Here is a 19,947-nt window from a genome sequence, read left to right on the forward strand (position 1 = left end):
TGGGGGGAGGGTTTCAAGCACAAATCCCACCTAACTCATTAGTTTCCAAATGGCGGCCTACTTCTGCAGCTGGGGCCCTCTCACATGTCATGCCTGGTGTCTGTCACCCCCAACCCAGAAATTCAGCTGGAGAACTTACAAAGGCTCTGCTTTAACTTTACCCAGCCTTTTCCTCTCCAGTTTCCCCCGCATAGTTATCGATTTTTAACAATTTATTTATTGCAGTTTACTAAGTGCAAGCCACTGTTCCAGACAAAGGAGGGCAAGACTAGTCCTTGCCTCCAGAGAGCCGTGGTCTGATGTGAACGGACATTATGTGAGGGAGTGAGTACGACGCAGTATGGCCCCCGCTCCAGGCACAATGAGAGCAGCTGAGAAGCCCAGCAGGTCCGCCTGGGGCTCAGGGCTCAGGGGAGGCTTCATGGAGAAGCAGGCAAGAGCGGAGGCCCTGAAGTTAGACAGGGAGTCTGCCCTGATGATGAGCTGGGAGACGGCAACACAGACCACGGATAGCACGGTGTCTGGGAGCCATTTATGCTCTAGGACTGCTGGCATCCAGACTGCGAGGAAAGCAGAGTGAGGTCATGGGTGCTGAAAGGTGAGGCTGAGCGGTTCTTCAGTGGGGAATTACCCACATGTGAGAGGCAGCTGAATCTGTGTGCGTTTCATAGAGCAACAAGCACCCTGAGTGAGCTCCATGGGGCCCCACACCCCAGTCCTCCACTCACCAGCGGTAGCTGTGGCTCCCATAGGTACACTGGACATCTTCCCAGGACACCTGCAAGGACACAGACAGATGGGGTGAAGCGGCCAGAGAGTAAGGCTGTGGCAAGCTGCCCCTCCACCATCCAGAAAAACCCACCCCAGAAACTCCCACAGCCTGGATCATCAAGCGGCAGGATGCCACACGCATGAAGTCTCTGTAGCACCCTTGTCCCCGTTTAAACTTGGTTATCTTAGCCCGAGGTTCTCACTCTCATATTTCTAACTCTTCTTGGTTTCCACACATTTCCCCAGAGTATAAGACTGTAAGCACTGAGCCTAGGACACCAGAAACCCAGACAAAGGGCTAAGTGGACTCCGGCAGAGCTGTAATCCAGATAGGGACCCTGTGCAGAAAGGGCTTTGCACTCCACAAAAGGCCCCCCAGGAGAACAGGGCCACAGTGTGCCTTGAAGACCATCTCGTCCTGGGCCCAGAAATTATCAGAGAGGGAGAGTCCAGGGCAAGAGGCAACTGGGGCTGACGTTTCTCACCCAAGAAACATTGGAGTCGTTGAAGCAGAACCACTGTCCATCCACACAGCTCCGGACGTAGGCACAGTAGTGACCGAAGTCAGCTGTCCCCGTGTGCGCAATCACAGCAAAGAGTTCGTACTGTCCCCCACGCTGAAGGACACAAGGCACAGAGTGACCCCGGTCACCATCCTCTGCTGACCCGCATCCAGGATAAGCAGACCCTGCTCACCACGCATTCAATGCACTTGGTGTCTCTCTGCGCCAGGCACCCCAGCTGCAAAGACCCCAAGACTCACAACCAGTCACACCAGAACTGGAACGCCATGTTTCATACCAGCTGTGTTTACGGGTGAGTTTGGGAAGAAACAACTCTGCCCCAGAAAGAAGGAAAGCTCCCCAGAGCAGACACTTGGCAGGCCTGGAGGCAGAAGGAGGCCGGCAGGCACCACGGGGTGGAGGCTGCAGTAACGGGGCAGCGCCCCCAGGAAAGGAGGTGGGGGGTGCCGGTCAGTCACGACGTCCGACCCCAGGGGTCAAGTCTGGATCAGAGCTTTCTCCCAAGCGCCAGAGATGTTGGAAGGTTTTCAGCAGAGGGGCAACGTCATCAGATTTGTGTTTGAGAAACACTGAAATAACGAGGTTTAAAAAACGCGAGAGAAGTGAGGGAACCACAGCCGCTGGAGGGAGACCTGGTAAGAGCCTGGGTGACACCAGTGGGAGCCGCCGCTAAGCGACACTGAGCATTGTTAGCACAATAATTACTGGCTAACTTTTAGCACTCATTTAATACTCACAACAAACCTGTAAGCTGGGTGCCGGCATAGATCCTACACTGCAGAGGAGGAATCTGAGCTCAGGGAGGTAAAGCAATTTACCCAAAGGTCAGAGCTCACAAACAGAGGAGGCGGGGTTTCACCCAGGCCGGCCTGGCTTCCAAGCCCAGGCTCTCAACCCCTATACTGATGAGATGAGAGCGAAGGTGGAGATGAGGGGGCAGATTTGTGAAAAATTAGGGAAATTTAATCAGGGACTTTGCAACTGATGGGTATGGTGGGGGGGGAGCCAGTAGGAAGCACTGTAAGGATGAACCCCAGATTTTTGACTTGGAAACTAGGAAGACGTTGGTGCTATAAAGTGACATTTAGAACAGAGGTGTTTACGAATGAAAATAATTATTTTGGGCAACAGCATTCAGTAGGAGGTGGAGCTCAAGGGTGAGGCCTGAACAGAAGACAGGGGTTTGGAAGTCTGCAATGTGAGGTGATCACTGAAACCACAAGAATCGAGACGACATTCAAAAAATGGGAAGAAAAATGAATGGAATTAACACTAAAAACCAATTAAAAAAAAAAAAAAAAACAGGCAGGAAAGGATCCAGCAATGGAGAAAGAGACCTTGGGAGAGACCTGGAGCGGGCAGATCCGGAAGGGAGGATGATCAGTAACAGAACATCTCAAAGAGGCCAAGGAAGGGAAAGACCAGCAAGTGTCATCAGACTCGCCAGCGAGTCATCTCACGCCCTCAGGTCTCGGAGAGTCCACATAAGAGGTTAATCTCTGTGGAAAGGAGACAGTGACGAGAGAGGGGGTTTTCACTGATTGGGAACGGGGTCTCCACGTGAACATTATTTTTTCTCTCACCACAGTCAAACAATGTCCCTACCCTGAGACCTTTAAACAGGATCGATCGGTGGGAGGGGTGCAAACGAAGCTGAATCACATGGGGACTTCATGCTGGATTTTTTTTTCTTTTTTTTTTTTTAACTGAGTTATAGTTAGTTTACAATGTTGTGTCAAATTCCAGTGTAGAGCACAATTTTTCACTTATGCATGAACATACATATATTCATTGTCACATTCTTTTTCACTGTGAGCTATTCAGGCATTTTTAATCTTTAATAGACCATCATTCAGCACACTGCTTTTAGTGTCTGCATGTAGCTTTTTTTAAACAATATAACATTTTGTATTGATTTATAATCATTTTACAATGTTGTCTCAAATTCCAGTGTAGAGCACAATTTTTCACTTATACATGAACATACATATATTCATTGTGTGCTGGTTTTTTAAAGTGCGGGCAAGCTCTAGGTCTAACTATCAGTTTACAAGAAACACAACGGACAGACAGGCATGTCAAGTGAGACCAGCCTATTCTGGATAAACATAAAAAAACCCTCAACCAAATAAATTTCAAGGAAAAGAAAGAAAGGAAACATCAAGGAAACTCAACCTAAAGAAGAAAGAAAGGCAGGGTAGGAGACAAACTTACCAAACGCAAGTGTATATTTGGTGTGGATCTAGATTCAAGCGAAGCAAGCAACTTACGGGACAGCCACGGAAATCTGAATGGCGACTGCGTGTTACATGATACTGAGGAATTACGAGACGGAACGGGCTACATTTACGAAGCGTGCTTATTCTTCAGCGAGACATAATGAAATCCCTACAAATGACACGTGTGGTGTCTGGGATTTGCTTCAGAACAACCCAAGCAGAGGGTGGGGTGCAGGTGCAGCAATACTGGCCGACACCTGCTTGGGGGTGGGGGGCGTGGAGGCTCACTGCACAGCTCCTCGCTGCTCTGGCACGTGTTCAAAATCTTACGTAACTCCTTTCAAGTGTCAGACATTTGTAAGACATACTCCGTTAGGTCGGCTGCCTGAGCAGAGACAAGGAGGCTTAGAGGGAAGGAAACAGAACCCTGTGCAAGGTGTGTGCTCTGAACAGGGACAGAAACCACGTGGTACCAGGAGCCCGCACCGTCAGGCCTCAGCCTCCAGAAGCTGTGCTTCTAGAGCACAGGCAGCAAGCAGGCCCGTGGAACAAAGCAGACAGTCCAAACATGGGTCTCTATGTATATGAAAACGCAGAATTTGAAGACGCAGCGTTTTAAACCCATGGAGAAAAGATATTTACGTCAATTCTTCTCAGAATCTCCCAGTAAGTTACTGGCCCAGGAACACTGAATTCACCTTTACTCCGAATACATCTGACCCACTGTACTGGCTACTTTCTTACTCTCCTCAAGGTGAGCGTAAGCTGTTTCAAAAAGAACGGCTGGTACGATGCTTAGAACCGAGGATGTGCTGCTTACCTGTGTGTACAAAAGCACACACACCTCGTTTAAAAGGAAGGTCCTGATTTATGAGTTCCTTCCTTCAGTGCTGTGAGGTAGATGAGTGCAAATCCAACAACTAGAAATGAAATCTTGAACCTTAAAAGAGGTGCAACTACAAACTGCAAGTTGTGGTGGTGACATGACGCTAACAGCCCGTCGCTGGTATTCGAGTTCACATCATGAAAATGCTTGTTTAAAACACAAGTGTTTCTCAAATGTATGTATATGACCCACTGGCGACTGGTCCCCCTCTGTGTGTCCTGAGCTTGGCCATCGGAGGACCAATGTCTGAGATGAGAGAGTGACTCCCAAAATGCATGCCTGGTTGAAGGATGTCAGGCGGCTCAGGGCAGGGGAGATGGACAGGACAGACGGACATGGTGGCAGTGACAGGGGTGGAAGGGAGGTGAAGGGCTCTCACCGGCTCCTCGGCAGCGCAGGGGTCCTCCTCCGTCTCGAGATGCTTCTTTAGGTCCAAGCTCTGGGGGAAATGCAGTGAGTGGCAGATTTTCTGTGTTTGCAGATTTCTGAGGCAGAACCGCATGAGGTGAATGGTCAAGGTCTGGGGCAGGTGGGTCAGCTTCAGGACCTGAAAACAGAAAAGATACCATGGAGACAAAGTCTTACTGCACTTGAAAGAGGTTGATCCCGAGAAACACCAGGGCCAATGATATGTTCTCCTTCCCAAAGAGAAGGGAGCGGAAGGGAATAATATAGAGTGGAGGGCCTGTCTGCTGGGTCTTCCCAGAAGGCTCCAACAGTCCAGGGCTCTGCCCAGGACCCCAGGGGAACCACGGGGTCTGCTCCTGCGGAAGAGTCTGGCCCTGAGGGGACACTGTCCCCCTCTCCAAGGACACATCCACAGCCCTGGAAATCAGAAGCCCAAGGACCCCAGGTCCCAGCCCAACAGGATTCCCTCCCTCCACCGTCACAAGGCGCCCCCAGGGGCTCCATGAAGACGTCCCCAGACCAGGGAAACACCTGCTTCAGGAAGGAGTACCTGCTTCCAGCAGGTCTTCCTCCCACAGCTCTCACAGAAGCACTTGTCTTTGCTGGACAACTCCCTGGGCTGGAAGAAACAGAGCAGGGAGTCCTCCTGCCCCAGGAAAACAAGGGAAAGGAGGGTTACTTCCATCAGGAGTACAACCCCTTGCCCTGCAAAAGGGGATGTAAACTTCCTTCTGGTTTCCCCACGTCCCCTTAACATGTGGCCCAGCATGGTGCACCTGCCAGGATCTCAAAAAGTATGTACTCACTGGAGGGAAAAAAGAGGGGCACTTGTCAGGGGAGCAGTGCAAGGATAAGGGGAAGTAGGAGGAGAAACAGTTCTTGCAGATCAAAGGAGAACTTAGCCAGCGCCGTGTAGGGGAAGTAGAAATGACTTTTTAAAGCCAAGGATGGATTAAAGTGGCAAGGGGGCCACAGCAACATGGGGCTAGCTGCGTTAGAACAGAAACCCCCGCAAGAGGAGCCCTCACCAGTGTCTTCAGGGGCTTCAAGTCCAGGTCAAAAAGAGAAAGGGGGAGGGTCAGCATGCTGCTGTCCCTACAACTCTCCATGGAGCACTCTAGGCAAACGAAGGACTCCTTCACGCGGATGGTGTAGAGGGCCTGCAGCCTCGCCACCTGCAAGAGGATGGGGAGGAGGGGGAAGGCTCTGAAAAAGTCGGCCAATTTCCAGAAGCGGCAGCCGCCCTTTGCTCTGCTCAAGGGTACAGAGTAATCACAGTGGCCACACTAGGAGCTGTGACCAGTATTTTAGGTGCATTTCCTCTTTTAATCCCGTCTGCATGCCACAAGGTCAACAGCTGAGTGGGTCAGATACAGGCACAGCTCTTCACCACCCGAGCCCTCTCGTTCTAGGACTTACCAAGTCCACATCCGTGATCTGGTCCTTAATCAGGTTCCACACTGTGAGGTAGAGCTGGGCAGCATCATGCTGGACAAACACTGGCCAAAGAGGAAAGGATGCCCAGGGTGAGGTCCCAGGGACACTTCTCACTCCCTTGTGCCCCAGCTACCCAGACACACGTGGAAACTCATCGCACTGTCCTTCCCCCACTCTCAGGCCAAGTTTGCACTGGATGTTAGGTGATAAAAATGAAAATAAGCTTGGTATTGATTTTGAGAACTCCCCTTACAACTTAAAATCCAGTCTCCCCGCGTCACATAAGTTCTCTGTCCTCTGACTTGCCACCCACCCCTACTGGCCTCCTCTGGGGGCCCAGCCAGATAAAACCAATACTGGCAGAATGGATAAAAATAGATGCCTCAGGCCCTTCTTGGTCCCTTCAAGATAGCAGCACAGAGGAGAAGCCTGCTGTGGAGCATGAGGAAACTGAGGCACAGAGAGGTAGCCACTTGCCCAAGGCCACACAGTTGGGTCTTTGTATGCGCTGCTCCCTCTGCCTGGAAGGCTCCTTCCCTGCTTTCTGAAATGGATACTGCTCCATAACCATTCAGCTTGACCTGGAAGTCTTAAATGCCCAGTGTCACCAGGAGCTGAGCAGAATCTCAACTCTGTGTTCCTTTTCCATAAGTGAGGTTTCAAGCATATTTTCCATTTTTGAAGGCTACTAGTAGGCATTGGTAGCTTTTAGCCCTTATGTTGAAATTATGTGAATTAAAAAAAAATCTTATAAAGAAGACACAAGGACATTTAAAGACATATCATGTTGATGTATTGCAAGATTCAACATGGTGAAGATATCAAATCTCCTCAGACTGATCTATAGACTTCAATCAATTCCAATCAAAATCCCAGCAAGATTTTCTTGTGGATACAGACAGGCTGGTCTTAACATTTATATGGAAAGGTAAAGGAACTAGAATAACAAGCATTTTCAAAACAGAATAAAGTTAGAGGCAACACACTAACCAATTTTATGATGTAGATTTTAAATATAGATTTATAAAGCTACGGGAGTCAAGAGCATGGCGTTGGCGGAGGGATAAACAGAGAGATAAATGGGATAGAACAGAATCCAGAAATAGACACACACAAGTATGGCAGGTTAATTTTTGACAAATGTGCAAAGGTATTTCAATGGAAAAAGAATCATCTTTTCAACAGACAGTACTAGAACAACTGGACGTCCATATCCAAGAAAAAAATTGACCTAAACCTCCTGCCTTATATAGAAATTAATTCAAAATGGATCACAGGTCTAAATGTAAAATGTCAGACAATAACACTTTTAGAAGAAAACAGATGATTTCTGGTCAAAATGGCAGAGTGGTAGGACCAGGAGCTCGCCTCTCCTCGCAACTACAACAAAACCACAACTGACTGCCAGACAACCACTGGAAAAAAAGACCGGAACCTAGCAAAGAAGATCTCCTTCAACTGGAGACATGAAGATGGAACCACAGCAGGACGGCAGGAGGGGCGTGCTGAAGACATAATTGGGCCCCATACCTCCTGGGTGGGCGACCCACAAGCTGAACAAGAGGGGCCCTCCCACAGGAGTGAGAGCTCTAAGCCCCACGTCAACCTCCCCAGCCCGGGTTCTGGCATTGAGAGGAGGAGGAGACCCCAGGACATCTGGTTTTGAAGGCCAGGGGGCTTGGCTCTGGGAGCCTCACGGGACTGGGGGAATCGGAGACCCTATTCGCTTGAGAAGCGCACACGGAAACTCACGCGCACCAGGTCCAAGGCCAGAGGCAGTGATTTCATAGGAGCCTGGGCCAGGCCCGCCTGCTGGGTTTGGAGGATCTCCTGGGGACGCGGGGGACGGCTGCGCTCACAAACCATCAACTTCTAAAAAATACAATATCTGTGAAGTGCAATAAAGTGAAGCACGATAAAAGAAAGTCTGCATTATGGAAAAAAGAACAAAATTGGAAAACTCACATTTTCAATATTAAAGCTTACTACAAAGCTTCAGTAATCAAGACAGTGTGGTACTGGCGTAAGGACAGACACGGAGATCAATGAAATAGAATTAGAATCCAGAAACATACACCTACATTTATGGTCAACTGGTTTTCCAGAGGAGTATCACAACAACTCAATGGGAAAAGAATAATACTTTCAACAAATGGCACTGGAACAACTGGATGCCCACATGCAGAAGAACGAAACTGGACCCCATCTCACACCATTCACAAAAATGTACTCAAGATGAAACACAGATCTAAACGTGAAAGCTAAAACTATAAAACCTAGAAGAAAACAAAGGAGAATGGTGAGAGTGACTGCTAAGTGGTGGGGGCTTCATTTGGGGAGTGACGAAAATCTGGTAAAATTAGATTGTGGCGATGATTGTGCAACTCTGTGAAATACTTAAAAAACCTCTGAATTGTATGTACATTTTTGAATGATTGAATTTTATAGTATGTGACATATATCTCATTGAGGCTGTTAAAAAATAAAAAAACCTAAACTGTTTAAGAGTTTTCTTGTGTAGAACATGGTTTCTCCTTAGGAATTCTTGATTCTGTTTCCCTAGGGTTCTTTACCTGCAGCTGAATCAGCTTTGAGGAGACTCTTAGGGTTACTTTCTCTACTGAGAGGCAGAAAAAGAGTGAGTGTGGAAGCCATATGTGCGTGAATAATACCAATGCTGCACCTGAAAGAATGTGGGCTCTTTAACCTTTCAGACCCACACACTGCCTCCACTTATATAAGGGCTTCGCCCCTGTTCACTCACTGGCCCGCCCTTACCCTACCCCTCCCCTCCCCCACCCTCCTTCCCCCTCCCCCCCCCACCCCATACCAGGGCTGGGGGCTGCCTTACAGGGCACTTTGTACTTCTGGAGACAGTAGGCCAGCTGCATGGGCTGCACTGCTTTCTGCCGGCAATCCTGCATCTTTTCCAGCAGCAGGAGCAGCTGGAAGGGGACACTTCTCTTCTGCTCCTCGGCTCCCCTGGGCACTGTTATCCTGACGAAAGAAAACACCACAAAATAAAAAAATTTTTTTGAACTGACTAAAACTCAATAAAATAAAATTTTAAAAAAAGACACCACGAGCCTCCGTGTCCCCACCGTTCTCAGTGCCAGGTGCACACTAGAATCACCCGGGAGAACTTTCAAAAATCTCCACGTCCAGGCCACTCTGCAGACTAACTAACTCAGAACTTCTGGGGGTAGAGCCCAATAATCTGAATGTTTAAGTTTCCCAGATGATTTAAATGTACAGATTAGGTTGAGAACTACCATGTTAGCAAATCAGCTACAGAGAGTACCCTGTCGAGACCAGGAGCAGCACAACTGTCCCACCCAGCCCGATAGTCCCCCCAGAGTGCGGGGCAGACGCAGGCGGCCCTGGGTCCACAGCAAAGTGGCCAGCCTCAGGCTCCAAACTGAACGAGCAAATACGGATCTAGGTCCTGGCAAGGGCAACATGAGGGACGGCCATGTATTCTGGAATGCTTTGTTTCATTACAGGCATCTCTCAAGTGTCAGTGCCCACGGACGGGAAGAAGGAGGAAGTACAGAAGAGAATGCACAAATATACACAGGGCGTGATGTTTGGTTCCTGAAGGTGTTTGCCAGTCAGTCTGGCTGAGGCTCGGCATTTCTGGGCAGAACCCGCTGAGAAGAAGGGTTCTCATAGTGTGTGTACTCGTGTGTGTGTGTGTGTGTACTCGTGTGTGTGTGTGTACTCGTGTGTGTGTGTGTACTCGTGTGTGTGTGTACTCGTGTGTGTGTGTGTCTGTGTGTGTTCTGAGAAGTCAGTAGACTCACTGATTGACACTGGTGTAGTCCCAACTTCCTTTTAACCAAATCAGTGGCTGTCAATCTGGCTACACTTTAGAATTACCTGGGGAGTCTTTCTAAAAAGCACCAACGCTTGGGCCCCACCTGAGATGCCCACCTGGGCCCCAGCTGAAACCAAATATGTGGGGGTCAAATCAGCATGTATTTTTTTTTTAATCTTCTTAGGTGATTACAATGTAGAGACCAGTTTGTACAAAACAAGATCTTCTCTCTGGCAACTTCTGAAAGAAGACTTGTCGAAGTCCAAACCACTCCGAATAACTGAAAACACAGAATACTAAACACATTTAACTGCCTAAACGATAGTCTTACCTCTTCAATATCTTGGTGAATTCCACGTTCATAGCCAACACCTGAATCAGGGAGTTCAGGCAGCAGGTCTGCCCAAGGTTGTGTAAACCAACCGGACCTGTGACAAGGGCAGGAAGACACTGAGGGCAAGGCCCCACCGAGGCCGAAGCGTTTTTCTACAACTTCCTACAGACACGAAATCCTACGAAGTACTCCCAGAGGCACAAAGAATTCACAGAGGAGCTTGCAAACAAACAGGAAAGGAGGGATAAACATGAGCCTCTGAAAAGTGAAACAGCAGCAGAAGTTTTCACAGCCCGTTAGTAAAAGGACTGTCACAAGGAAGTGCACCACTTATCAGTCTGGGAACAAGCAACTGTAAGAGCAAAGGAAAAGAAAGAAGCATTACAGAAAGCAGACCTGGGAGGTTTCAGGGCCCCGCTCCTTCAGGTTGTCCCTGCGGAGCTGAGTCAGGACAGGCTGATGTGGGGCTCAGGGACAAGAGCAATTTCCCAGGTAATCGTTTCTGGACTCAGTGGGAAAGCGCCTGCCCAGTCCCCACTGCACGGTTGGAGGAAATCAGAAGACAGCTCCAGGGGAGATCTGCCCCCTCTAAACTCACCTCGGGGGGCCGGAAGCCACAGGGAACTTACAAGGGTGTGAGAAAACCGAAAGGTGGCATTTCTCTGACCCACTAGCCACCAACCTCTCCTTCCCCACCCTGCCTTGGGCTCAGCAGACCCCACAAGGTGAGTAATTTCAGAGCGAGGGAGTCCCCCTGGTGTCAGAGGTCCTGGGGAAAGGGCTCTGGCATATGAGATAGGGCAAGAAGAACCTAAGAATCTGGGGACAGCTGAGCCAGAGAAATCCACTCCCAGACCAGCAGAAGCACCAGGGCCCCTGGCGCCTGCACACAGGGCAGGGAAGTGCTTCTACGCAGTCAAAAGAGAAGATGGGGAACCTCGAGCCAGAGGGCAGGCCCAGGCTCCTCCGAGAGACTCTGAGACAGCCCAGGCTGGCCGGCAAATGTCCCCAGGAACCCAAGCACCATACCCATTGTGATCTCGTCAAAACCCAGGACACCAGCTGCCAGGCCGCCTTCAGGACCACAGGACCTCACCTCCAGGAGGAGCTTGCATGAGCCAGCCTTGGCGGGGCCTCTGTGGAAACAGCACAGGAGGTAAGGGTAAGAAAGGCGATGGGTCGGTTCCAACTCCAAAGAGCCGATCATGGAGGAGATAAGTGTCTGGCGAGACTGGCCCACAAGCCCTCGAGCCACAAATGACACAGCCTCCCCAGGTTCTTTGTTCCCACAGACTCAAGGGAATGAGACATTAGCTGTGCAGACATCTGTGTGTGTGAGAGAGAGAGAGTTGAAGCTTTCTAAACAGATAATGAAGACGGAGAAGATTAGGCCTTCAGTTCCAATGGGGAGGCAGAGGCATGAGACAAGTGAGAGCACATAACCACCCGTTATGTTCTAGCTTGGGGGGGGGGGGGGGGAGGTGAAGCGTTTCACACATATTTATTTTATTACCAATCAGTTGGAACGTGGAGTCAAGGCTCACGGTCTAGGCAGACACACTGTCTTAAGGGGGCATGAAGGATCATTCTCGCTGCGAAGAGCTGACACACAGCAGTGAAGGCAGAGCTCACACGACTGCTGACAAATCTGAATTACGGACCACAACAACGCTCAGTTTTAATCAGCTGCATGAGAAGTCCTTACAGGCAGATTCCCTTAGAGCTCTCGCTCTAATAGAAAAGTAAAAGCCAAACCAAGTTTGGGTGGGCAGGCAATGCCCCACGGTGGGACACATGGAGAATATCCAGGTAGAATGAGATGAAAAGACAGCCAAGGGGTTTACCAAGTAAACAAACAGCACACAAAGACGTGGTGGGAAAGCCCTAAGTCCCACTGAAGGGTGGGTCATCCCCATCTAGGCCTCTGGCCTAGATCAAGCGGCACCGTATCTAAGTGCTTTCAAAACATCGTATGAAGGCTTACATTTTCCAGATGAAGTAAGACAGCCCCAAAGTGTGGCTTCAACATCATTATTCAGCTAAGACCTGCTCCTCGGCCTCAGCCTTTGAAAGGCCAAATAACCAAATGCCCACTTCAGTGCCCTTTCTAGTGTCCTTGCACTGGTGCGCGACCAAGTGATCACTTTTGTTACCACCCTACGTAACCAGTGTGGTTAACTGTTAATATCTAAAAATCCAGTTACAAATGTTCCACAAACAATTTAGGGTAGAAAATCTCATATACTTTATATGTTGAGATATAAAAGCGTAATTTTCACTACAAAAGAAAGATGAATGGTTTGCACTGTTAATTTTATACATAAAATTATTATTTTAAAATCTTAAAAAAGGAATAAAAAATGAAAACAAACACATACAGGAAGAGAGAGTCAGCTTGCTAAATAGTTTATAGAGAATATTATATCTTTTTTGGCTTGCAACTTTATTAAATTTTAAAAGTAATTTAGAATTATAGCTAAGACTGTATCAACTCTACATTTTGCAAAATTGTTAGTATGCCAGCCTTCTCATAAGAGTAAACAAAATTATCTTTAAGAATTATATTTAAATTTTATTAAGTTATTAATGCCAATTAAGCCACGAGTCTTTCAAGAAAAAATCCTATTTGTGAATTATTCACATTGTGTGAAGATAAATTAAAAACAGAACATCAACTTTACCACCTCAAATTATCATGAGGAGGAAAAGCTCCAAACATATCCACAAAAAATCAGTAACAAATCACGACTCAATCCAAGGGCAAAAAAGAATATTAAAAATCTGAAAACCAAAGCACCCAGAACACAGTTTGTTCTCACTGGTCACTCTCCAGAAGTCTGAGACTGCACAAGGGCGCGAGCACACTGCCCTCCGGAGTGCGTGGTCTCCTTCCGGACACGAAAACCTGTTAAGCAAGTAATGGCTTTAGACTGTCACTCAGTCCAACACTTGGAAATAAAACTCTTGACTTTTGATAGATGCCCAAACTATAAATCCTAAGGACAACACTGCTCTGGAAAACATGCTCCTAAAAATAATTTTCCTAAATATATTCTACTGCGCACACCAAAGCACAGTGATCCACTTTTACTGTGCTACCTCTATGCCACGTACACCAGCTGTCTGAACAGGCAGAAACAACCAGCCTCTTTTAAACAGCATGGTGGATTAGTGGTGAATTCAGTCAGATTCTCTCTTTGAAAATCTGACTGAAGAAATATTTATAGACTGGAAAATCAATTTTTTTAAATGTCAATACCATACGGTTGTCGTCAACAGGGGAACAAATGAGATGAAGCCTACAAGTGCTTTAGGAATCGCAGACATGGTCAGGGCTGGCTTGGTGAGTGCACAACTTCTGTAGCTGCACAGATCTGCGCTCAGAAGAACCAGCTTGGTTTCATGCACTCTGGCTGCAGTCTTGAAATTCTTCCTAAGTGTGTAACAAGGAGCCCCAAGTTTTCACTTTACTACAGGACCCACAAATTATGTAGCCCGTCCTGCAGTGTTCGGTTCACGTCCTTCAGTATGTGCTACAGGGCAGAAGAACGTAACAGAAATCCTGGTCAAAGAAGAAAGATGGGGGCCAGTTTCATCACTCTTCATCAGAGATTTCAGAATAGTCTTGTCGCATACTCATGTGAGATGTTCAAACACCATGGAATAGCAGGCATCAGGTGCTTTAAAGGCTACTCAGACAGTAATGACCACAAAAAACCTCTAATGCTGCAGCTTGCAGAACGCAGCCCCTGCAACCCGCTCACTGGAAACTACTGAAGTGACCAAAATAAAGTCTTCCTGAGAATCCAAATACTTCTCACATGACACCACCTGTAAGATACCCCCGTTCTTCAGTTCCAGCGAAGCGCCAAAACTGCTACGCATGTGAATACAGGCGAGGGGCAGGTGGCCTCACCTGCAACCAAATTATCGAGTTTAACACTCAGCTCATTAGGGTTCTGCCAAAAGGTGCCAAGATGTAGGCAGATGCTGTCATGATTCTAAAAACACAGCCTTTTGAAAAAGTTCTTCTGAATGCATGATAATTTTCAGCATGTTTTCCCAAATAATGGATACCAAGAGTACAATTATTATCTTGAGGGGGACTGAGTCCTCAATTTTTTCCTTTTGTTTTGCTACAATATTGGAAACCACCAGTCTAACATCTGGCTACTAGAAAGCTCGGACCAGCAGCATCTGCATCACCTGCTGTTTGCTGAAAAGGCAGAACTGGAATCTGCACTTGGACATGACTCTTGGTGACTCCCGCGCACATTATCAGTCTAGATGACAAGTACTGACCAACCTCAGCTGCAGAGGGCTGACCACTGGCATGCAGGTTGTACTGCAGAGCTCCTACCTTCAAGCCAGTTCATGAAGACTTTTCAGGGTGGTCTCCCTAAAGGTACATGATTTCCCGGCTGCTTTATTTCCATTTAAGGAGTTGTCAGTGAAGACCTCATGGGGTTACTTGTGCAGATGTGGAAGACAAGATCTTCCAGTCCAGGTCCACAGCAGCGACCCGCTTCTCAACCACACACTGCTGCAGGGAGTGGCCCCTGCCACAGCCAGCCTGGACACCAGCTGGGCAACACGTTCCACAACCTCAAAAATTATCCTAGTGGATGGCTGACATTTCTGCCATCCCAGTGCCCCACCTTTTGGTAGCAGACTCACCTTTTCTCTTCAAAAGCTATCTCCACTTTCAGACTATGAGGACTGGGTGGAGCCCACACCCACTGCCTGGCTCAAATTGTGGTCATATGGCCTAGGCTTGGCCATGCAGTGCCCATGGTGGCTGGTTCAGCCATGGTCATGCAGCCCAGTCAGGGCTGATCGTAATCAGGCTCTAGACTTCTTAGATGGGGTTTTAAGCCAGAAGAACGTAAATCAGACTATCTCTTTCACCACAAAGAGAAAACCCACCAGCCAAGGAAAAGAGCCAATGGTAGGAAACAGAGTCAGGAGATGGAGAAAGAGACAGAATTCTGAGGCCACCAGCGAAGCCCTGGATCCCACCAAGCCTCAAGCCGCCACCCAACTTCCACATAGAGTCCCCTCTGCTGTTCTTAAAAATAGTCTGAGATGTGTTCCTGTCTCATGTAGCTGAAAGTGTACCGGTTAACACTGAATCTACTCTAGGACTCTCTCTTCAGGAAAGAATTAGAGACACACACAAAGATCTATGCATAAGAGACTTCACCCAAATTCACTTGTGTGGCCTATTTTCTTTATGTGTTTTACCAATAAAGTGAAATAAAATATTGATAAGAAAAATTACAGCATTTAGAAGATTACGGTAAAATCACTCCATTACCATTTTGTCCATTCTTTTAAAGATCTTTTTGTTCCTCCTTAACTAACACAAGATGATTTTTTTAGAGGGGGATTTTCTTGTTGTTGTCAATTGTCAAAAAATAGAAGTATCCTTCCAAATCTAAAAGCTGCAGCATTATTTATAACGGCAAAAAAAAGGGGGGAGGGGTAATGCAACAATAGGAGATAAGTAAATGATGACTACTCATAAAATGGAATTCTATGCGGACCTTAAAATCATATTAGACTGTTTTAAAAAATGGGAAATGACTATATTTCATTGAATAAAAAAGAAATCAAATAAATCATATAGTATGAACACAATTTTGTAAAGCATAAATAAAACGACACAGAAAGAGAGAGAGAGAGAGAAAAAAGACTGGGATGAAATATACCAAAAATGTCATTAAAGGGCAACTCTAATTGGTGGGATTACAAATCATTTTTGTCTTTTTCTGGATTATTTCTCTTGATTTCCAAATCTCCTGTATTTAATATGTAATTTTAAATAAACAATAATTCATTTAATACACAGATTTAATATCTTTTAAGGGAGCCTTTGTTGGCAATAGTGTTCCTATTCCAAGATCCAAATAGTTAGTGAATTAGGGATGGGAAGTCTTAGAATTTTTTTCTCAATTCTTTTATAAAATGTGAAGGACGGATACCATCTGCAGTTGTTCTAACCAAATATTAACTAAGTATAAGTGGCATATATTAATAAATTCATGTTAAATGGCTCAGATAACAATCTCTTTTCTCAGTAAATCTTTATTTTCAATAGCCATAAACAGATGTCCCTCTTACAAGGTGCAGCCTAGGAGAGTTAAAGCAGAAAGATAAATGATGGCAGTTGACAATTCCATGAGTAAAACACAGGACTTTGAGGCCACACTGAGGTGAATTTGAGGAAACAGAGTAGAAAGGGACCAGCCTGTGTTTTCCAGACATTGGTCTGCCCTCTGCTAAGACTTTGAAAGCACGGCAGTAAAACCCAGCGGAGGTATCACCAGGCATGCCATAGGCCAGTTCCAAAGGGCAGCAGCAGAAGGCAGCAACCTTCAGAGCTGATCGCAGAGGAGAAGGAGGTAGGCAGGGCAACAGAGAAGGAAACTGAAACTTAGAGATCTGACAAGGATGGGGAAAGGCAGCGTGAGCCAAGCGGGTGGTGGTGGAGAACAGAGAATGGATATATTCCAAGAAGCTGGACTTTCAAACTCAACCCAACTCAAAAACTGGGCCCCAACACAGGATTCTTAGGGCAGTGAAACTATTCTGTCTGATACTATACTGGTGGACACAGCCATTACACATTTCTCAAAACTCAGAGGATGCACAAAACAGTGAAGCTAACATAAAGTATGGACTTTGGATGATAATGATGTGTGATGTAGGTTCATCAACTGTAACAAACTCAGTAGTGGAGGAGGCTGTATGTGTCGGGGGCAGGGGGTACATGGGAACTGTCTACTTCTCACTTCGTTTTGCTGTGAACCTAAAATTGCTCTGAAAAATAGAGTCTATTGGGTTTGTTTGGTTTTTTTTTTAATTTTTTTGGTTCCAAAGATCTAAACTAAATTAGTTCCCACCCTTCCCCAAACTTTTACCCTTAAATGGGAGACGTGAATGATAGAAACAGCTGGCTCAGACCCACCATCACTGTGGCCGCAGAATAACGGGGTCTTGGGAGAAACAGCACAAGACGTGATGTAGGAAACCTGGGCTGGCCCTGGTTTCTCACAGGGCTCTTGACTCACAACTCGACCCTGCAAGGAAAACTTACTCCATCCTTAAACACCAAAGACAGACAAAATTAACATGCCTGCAACATGATACAGCCTCAGTCTTCCAAACCCAACACATCATGACAACAGATTCAGACCTCATTCTTAACCATCTGTTGTGTTTAGTGAGTAGCGGTTACATGCTAGGCACACTCTCTCCAGAAGACACAGCAGAAAGCATTAGGACTGAACTTGTTTGAGTTTGGGTACATGTTAAATACTTTCCCCTTTGCAAGCCCATCATTATGCAAAAGTGCCCAAACTCTGCAACACACTTTTAACAATGAAAAAACAAACAGAAAGCCCCCTTTTTTTTTTTTTTTCTCAGTTTTTCTATACTGATCCAAAGATCAAGACGGAGCTGTGCACCTGTGTTAGTCCACCACCCACCTGGTTCCTATGAGCACATCACACCACGTAGATATCTATGCTTCACTCTCACAACACCAAAAAGAAGTGTTTTTAAATGTTTCACGGTATTTGCCCCATTTTTTGAACAATTTCAAAGTACAACTACCTCAATGCTTGAAAGCATGAAGTTAAAGGCTCTGCTTTAGTTTCCAAAACACTTTGAACCCAGATTTTGAGGTGTCATAGAATGAAGTTTTGTGTTTAAAGGTCTAAATTTAGCTTTCTTCTAGGAAATAGGGGGAGGTGGGGGGGCGGATTAAGACTAAAGTACTCTGCCTTTTTAACTAGAAAAAAAAAGTCATAAAACAGAATGACCCCCACCAAAGGAAGCAATGGTATTTGTATTAAAAAAGACACTCCTACCAGAAATTGACACACTGTAACTGACTATACTTCAATAAATTTTTTTAAAGACACAAAAAAAAGTACTCTGATTTGCACAATTCAACAAAATCGTTCAAATTTCTCAATTTGTATGCCCACTGACTGAGCAATTCTACTTCTAGGAATTTTCCACAAATATAGTCGTATATTCACAGGATTGTGACTATAAATGATATTCACTGCTGTATTATCCTTACCAGTAAAACCTGGAAAGAATCTAAATGTCCATGAATCCGTTAAATAAATGATGTAGTTCTCATCATGCACCAATTTTTTTAAATGAGGTTGACATATCTATACATCTTGCCATGAAAAGATGTCCATCACATATGTTTGGTGGGAAAAAAGCAAATTACAGAACAATTTTAAAGACTTGTACATATAAAAATTTCTGGTAAGGTATACACAAAATGCTGAGTTGAGAATTAGGAGAAACTTGTTTCTACATCGCGCATTTGCCTGCATTTTTTGGAATTTTTTAACAAGCTTCCAACATTTTTGCAATTTCTTTTTTAATTAAAAATCAAAGTCATGGGGAGAGGGTATAGCTCAGTGGTAGAGCGCATGTCTAGCATGCATGAGGTCCTGGGTTCAATCCCCAGCGCCTCCATTAAAATAAATAAATGAACCTAATTACCTCCCCTCAAAAACAAGTAAGACCAAAAAAAAAAAAAAGTAAAAATAAATAGATAAATAATGAAGGGCAAAATCCTGCAAGAAGTCCAAATAAATATATCAGCGTGGGAAAAATTCATGGATCCAACACACGTATGTAACGAATACAGACCGTTATTGTAATTCGCAGAATCCGGTTAAATCCCTTAATTATCCAGGTGGCATCAGAGCAGAGCCCCGTCGTATCTTCCCTAGAAAGCAAGCTTCTTAATTAGCACCAAACTTGCCTCCCGCGCTGCTAAGCTGGATGCGAGGCCGACTCAGCAGCGGCGTCCGGTCCTGGAGGCGGCGGCCGGGCGCGCGCCCGAGCGGGGAGTGCGGGGCCGCGTCTGTCGCCGCGCCCGACCCCTCCTCGGTCCCCGCGCCTCAGACCCGCTCCTCCGTCCCCGCGGCTCTGTCCTCACCTCGGTCCCCTCACGCCGGGAGGCTCTGGGCCCACACCTCTGCCCCGCCTCTGTCCCCGCCCCGCCGCTCGGCTTTCGTTTCCCGCCGAACCGAAAGCGAAACCCAGCGGAGGAGGCGCCGCAGGCGCCGCCCGGTCCCGCCGCCGCGCGCCTTGAAACGCGTGCTGCGTTTCCCACACCCGCCGTTCGTCGGTGGCTCCAGGAATACGCTCTTCTTTTCACATTTTAAGGTCCCTGGAGTATTTAGGAGGCGTTTCGTAGTTCAAGTGACAGCATTTTTTTTTTCTTTCTTAACGCTATAATTTCATAAAGCGGGTATCTTAAAGTCGGTGGCTGGCGGATTCGATGAAATACGGCGCCGGGGTGCAAAGCCGTCCCCCTGGTGTTCTGCTGGGAGGGGGCGTCCGCCTGTGACGCCGAGCAGGTGGGGAAAAGAAGGTGAACTGTTGGTTCTCACTATGACAGCCTCCTGATGTAGGCTCTATTTCTGTCACAATTTTATAGGAGAGAATATTACATTTCAAAGAGGTTAAGTGACCTGCCCAAGGTCACACGTGGTGGAGCCAGGGTTCCAAAG

General features: G+C 46.7%; 1 protein-coding gene across 8 annotated transcripts in view; it reads right to left on the bottom strand.

Annotated features, from left to right (window-relative positions):
- Nucleotides 1-19,585, bottom strand: part of USP18 (ubiquitin specific peptidase 18) — a 20,681-nt gene extending 1,096 nt beyond the window's left edge. Inside the window, exons 1-10 of one of the 8 annotated variants that reach the window (XM_064478808.1) lie at nucleotides 19,371-19,585; nucleotides 11,426-11,532; nucleotides 10,394-10,490; nucleotides 9,076-9,242; nucleotides 6,228-6,307; nucleotides 5,837-5,983; nucleotides 5,359-5,454; nucleotides 4,780-4,947; nucleotides 1,257-1,388; nucleotides 729-778 (exon numbers count right to left, since the gene is read on the bottom strand). In XM_064478808.1, coding sequence (XP_064334878.1) covers nucleotides 729-778; nucleotides 1,257-1,388; nucleotides 4,780-4,947; nucleotides 5,359-5,454; nucleotides 5,837-5,983; nucleotides 6,228-6,307; nucleotides 9,076-9,242; nucleotides 10,394-10,490; nucleotides 11,426-11,429 — 941 coding nt within the window. In that variant the 5' untranslated portion in view covers nucleotides 11,430-11,532; nucleotides 19,371-19,585. The other 7 variants (XM_064478804.1, XM_064478801.1, XM_064478802.1 and 4 more) reach the window with 7 other exon arrangements.
- Nucleotides 19,586-19,947: the final 362 nt, after the last annotated feature.

Source organism: Camelus dromedarius, chromosome 25, assembly GCF_036321535.1.
Source record: "Camelus dromedarius isolate mCamDro1 chromosome 25, mCamDro1.pat, whole genome shotgun sequence".
Lineage (NCBI taxonomy): Eukaryota > Metazoa > Chordata > Mammalia > Artiodactyla > Camelidae > Camelus > Camelus dromedarius.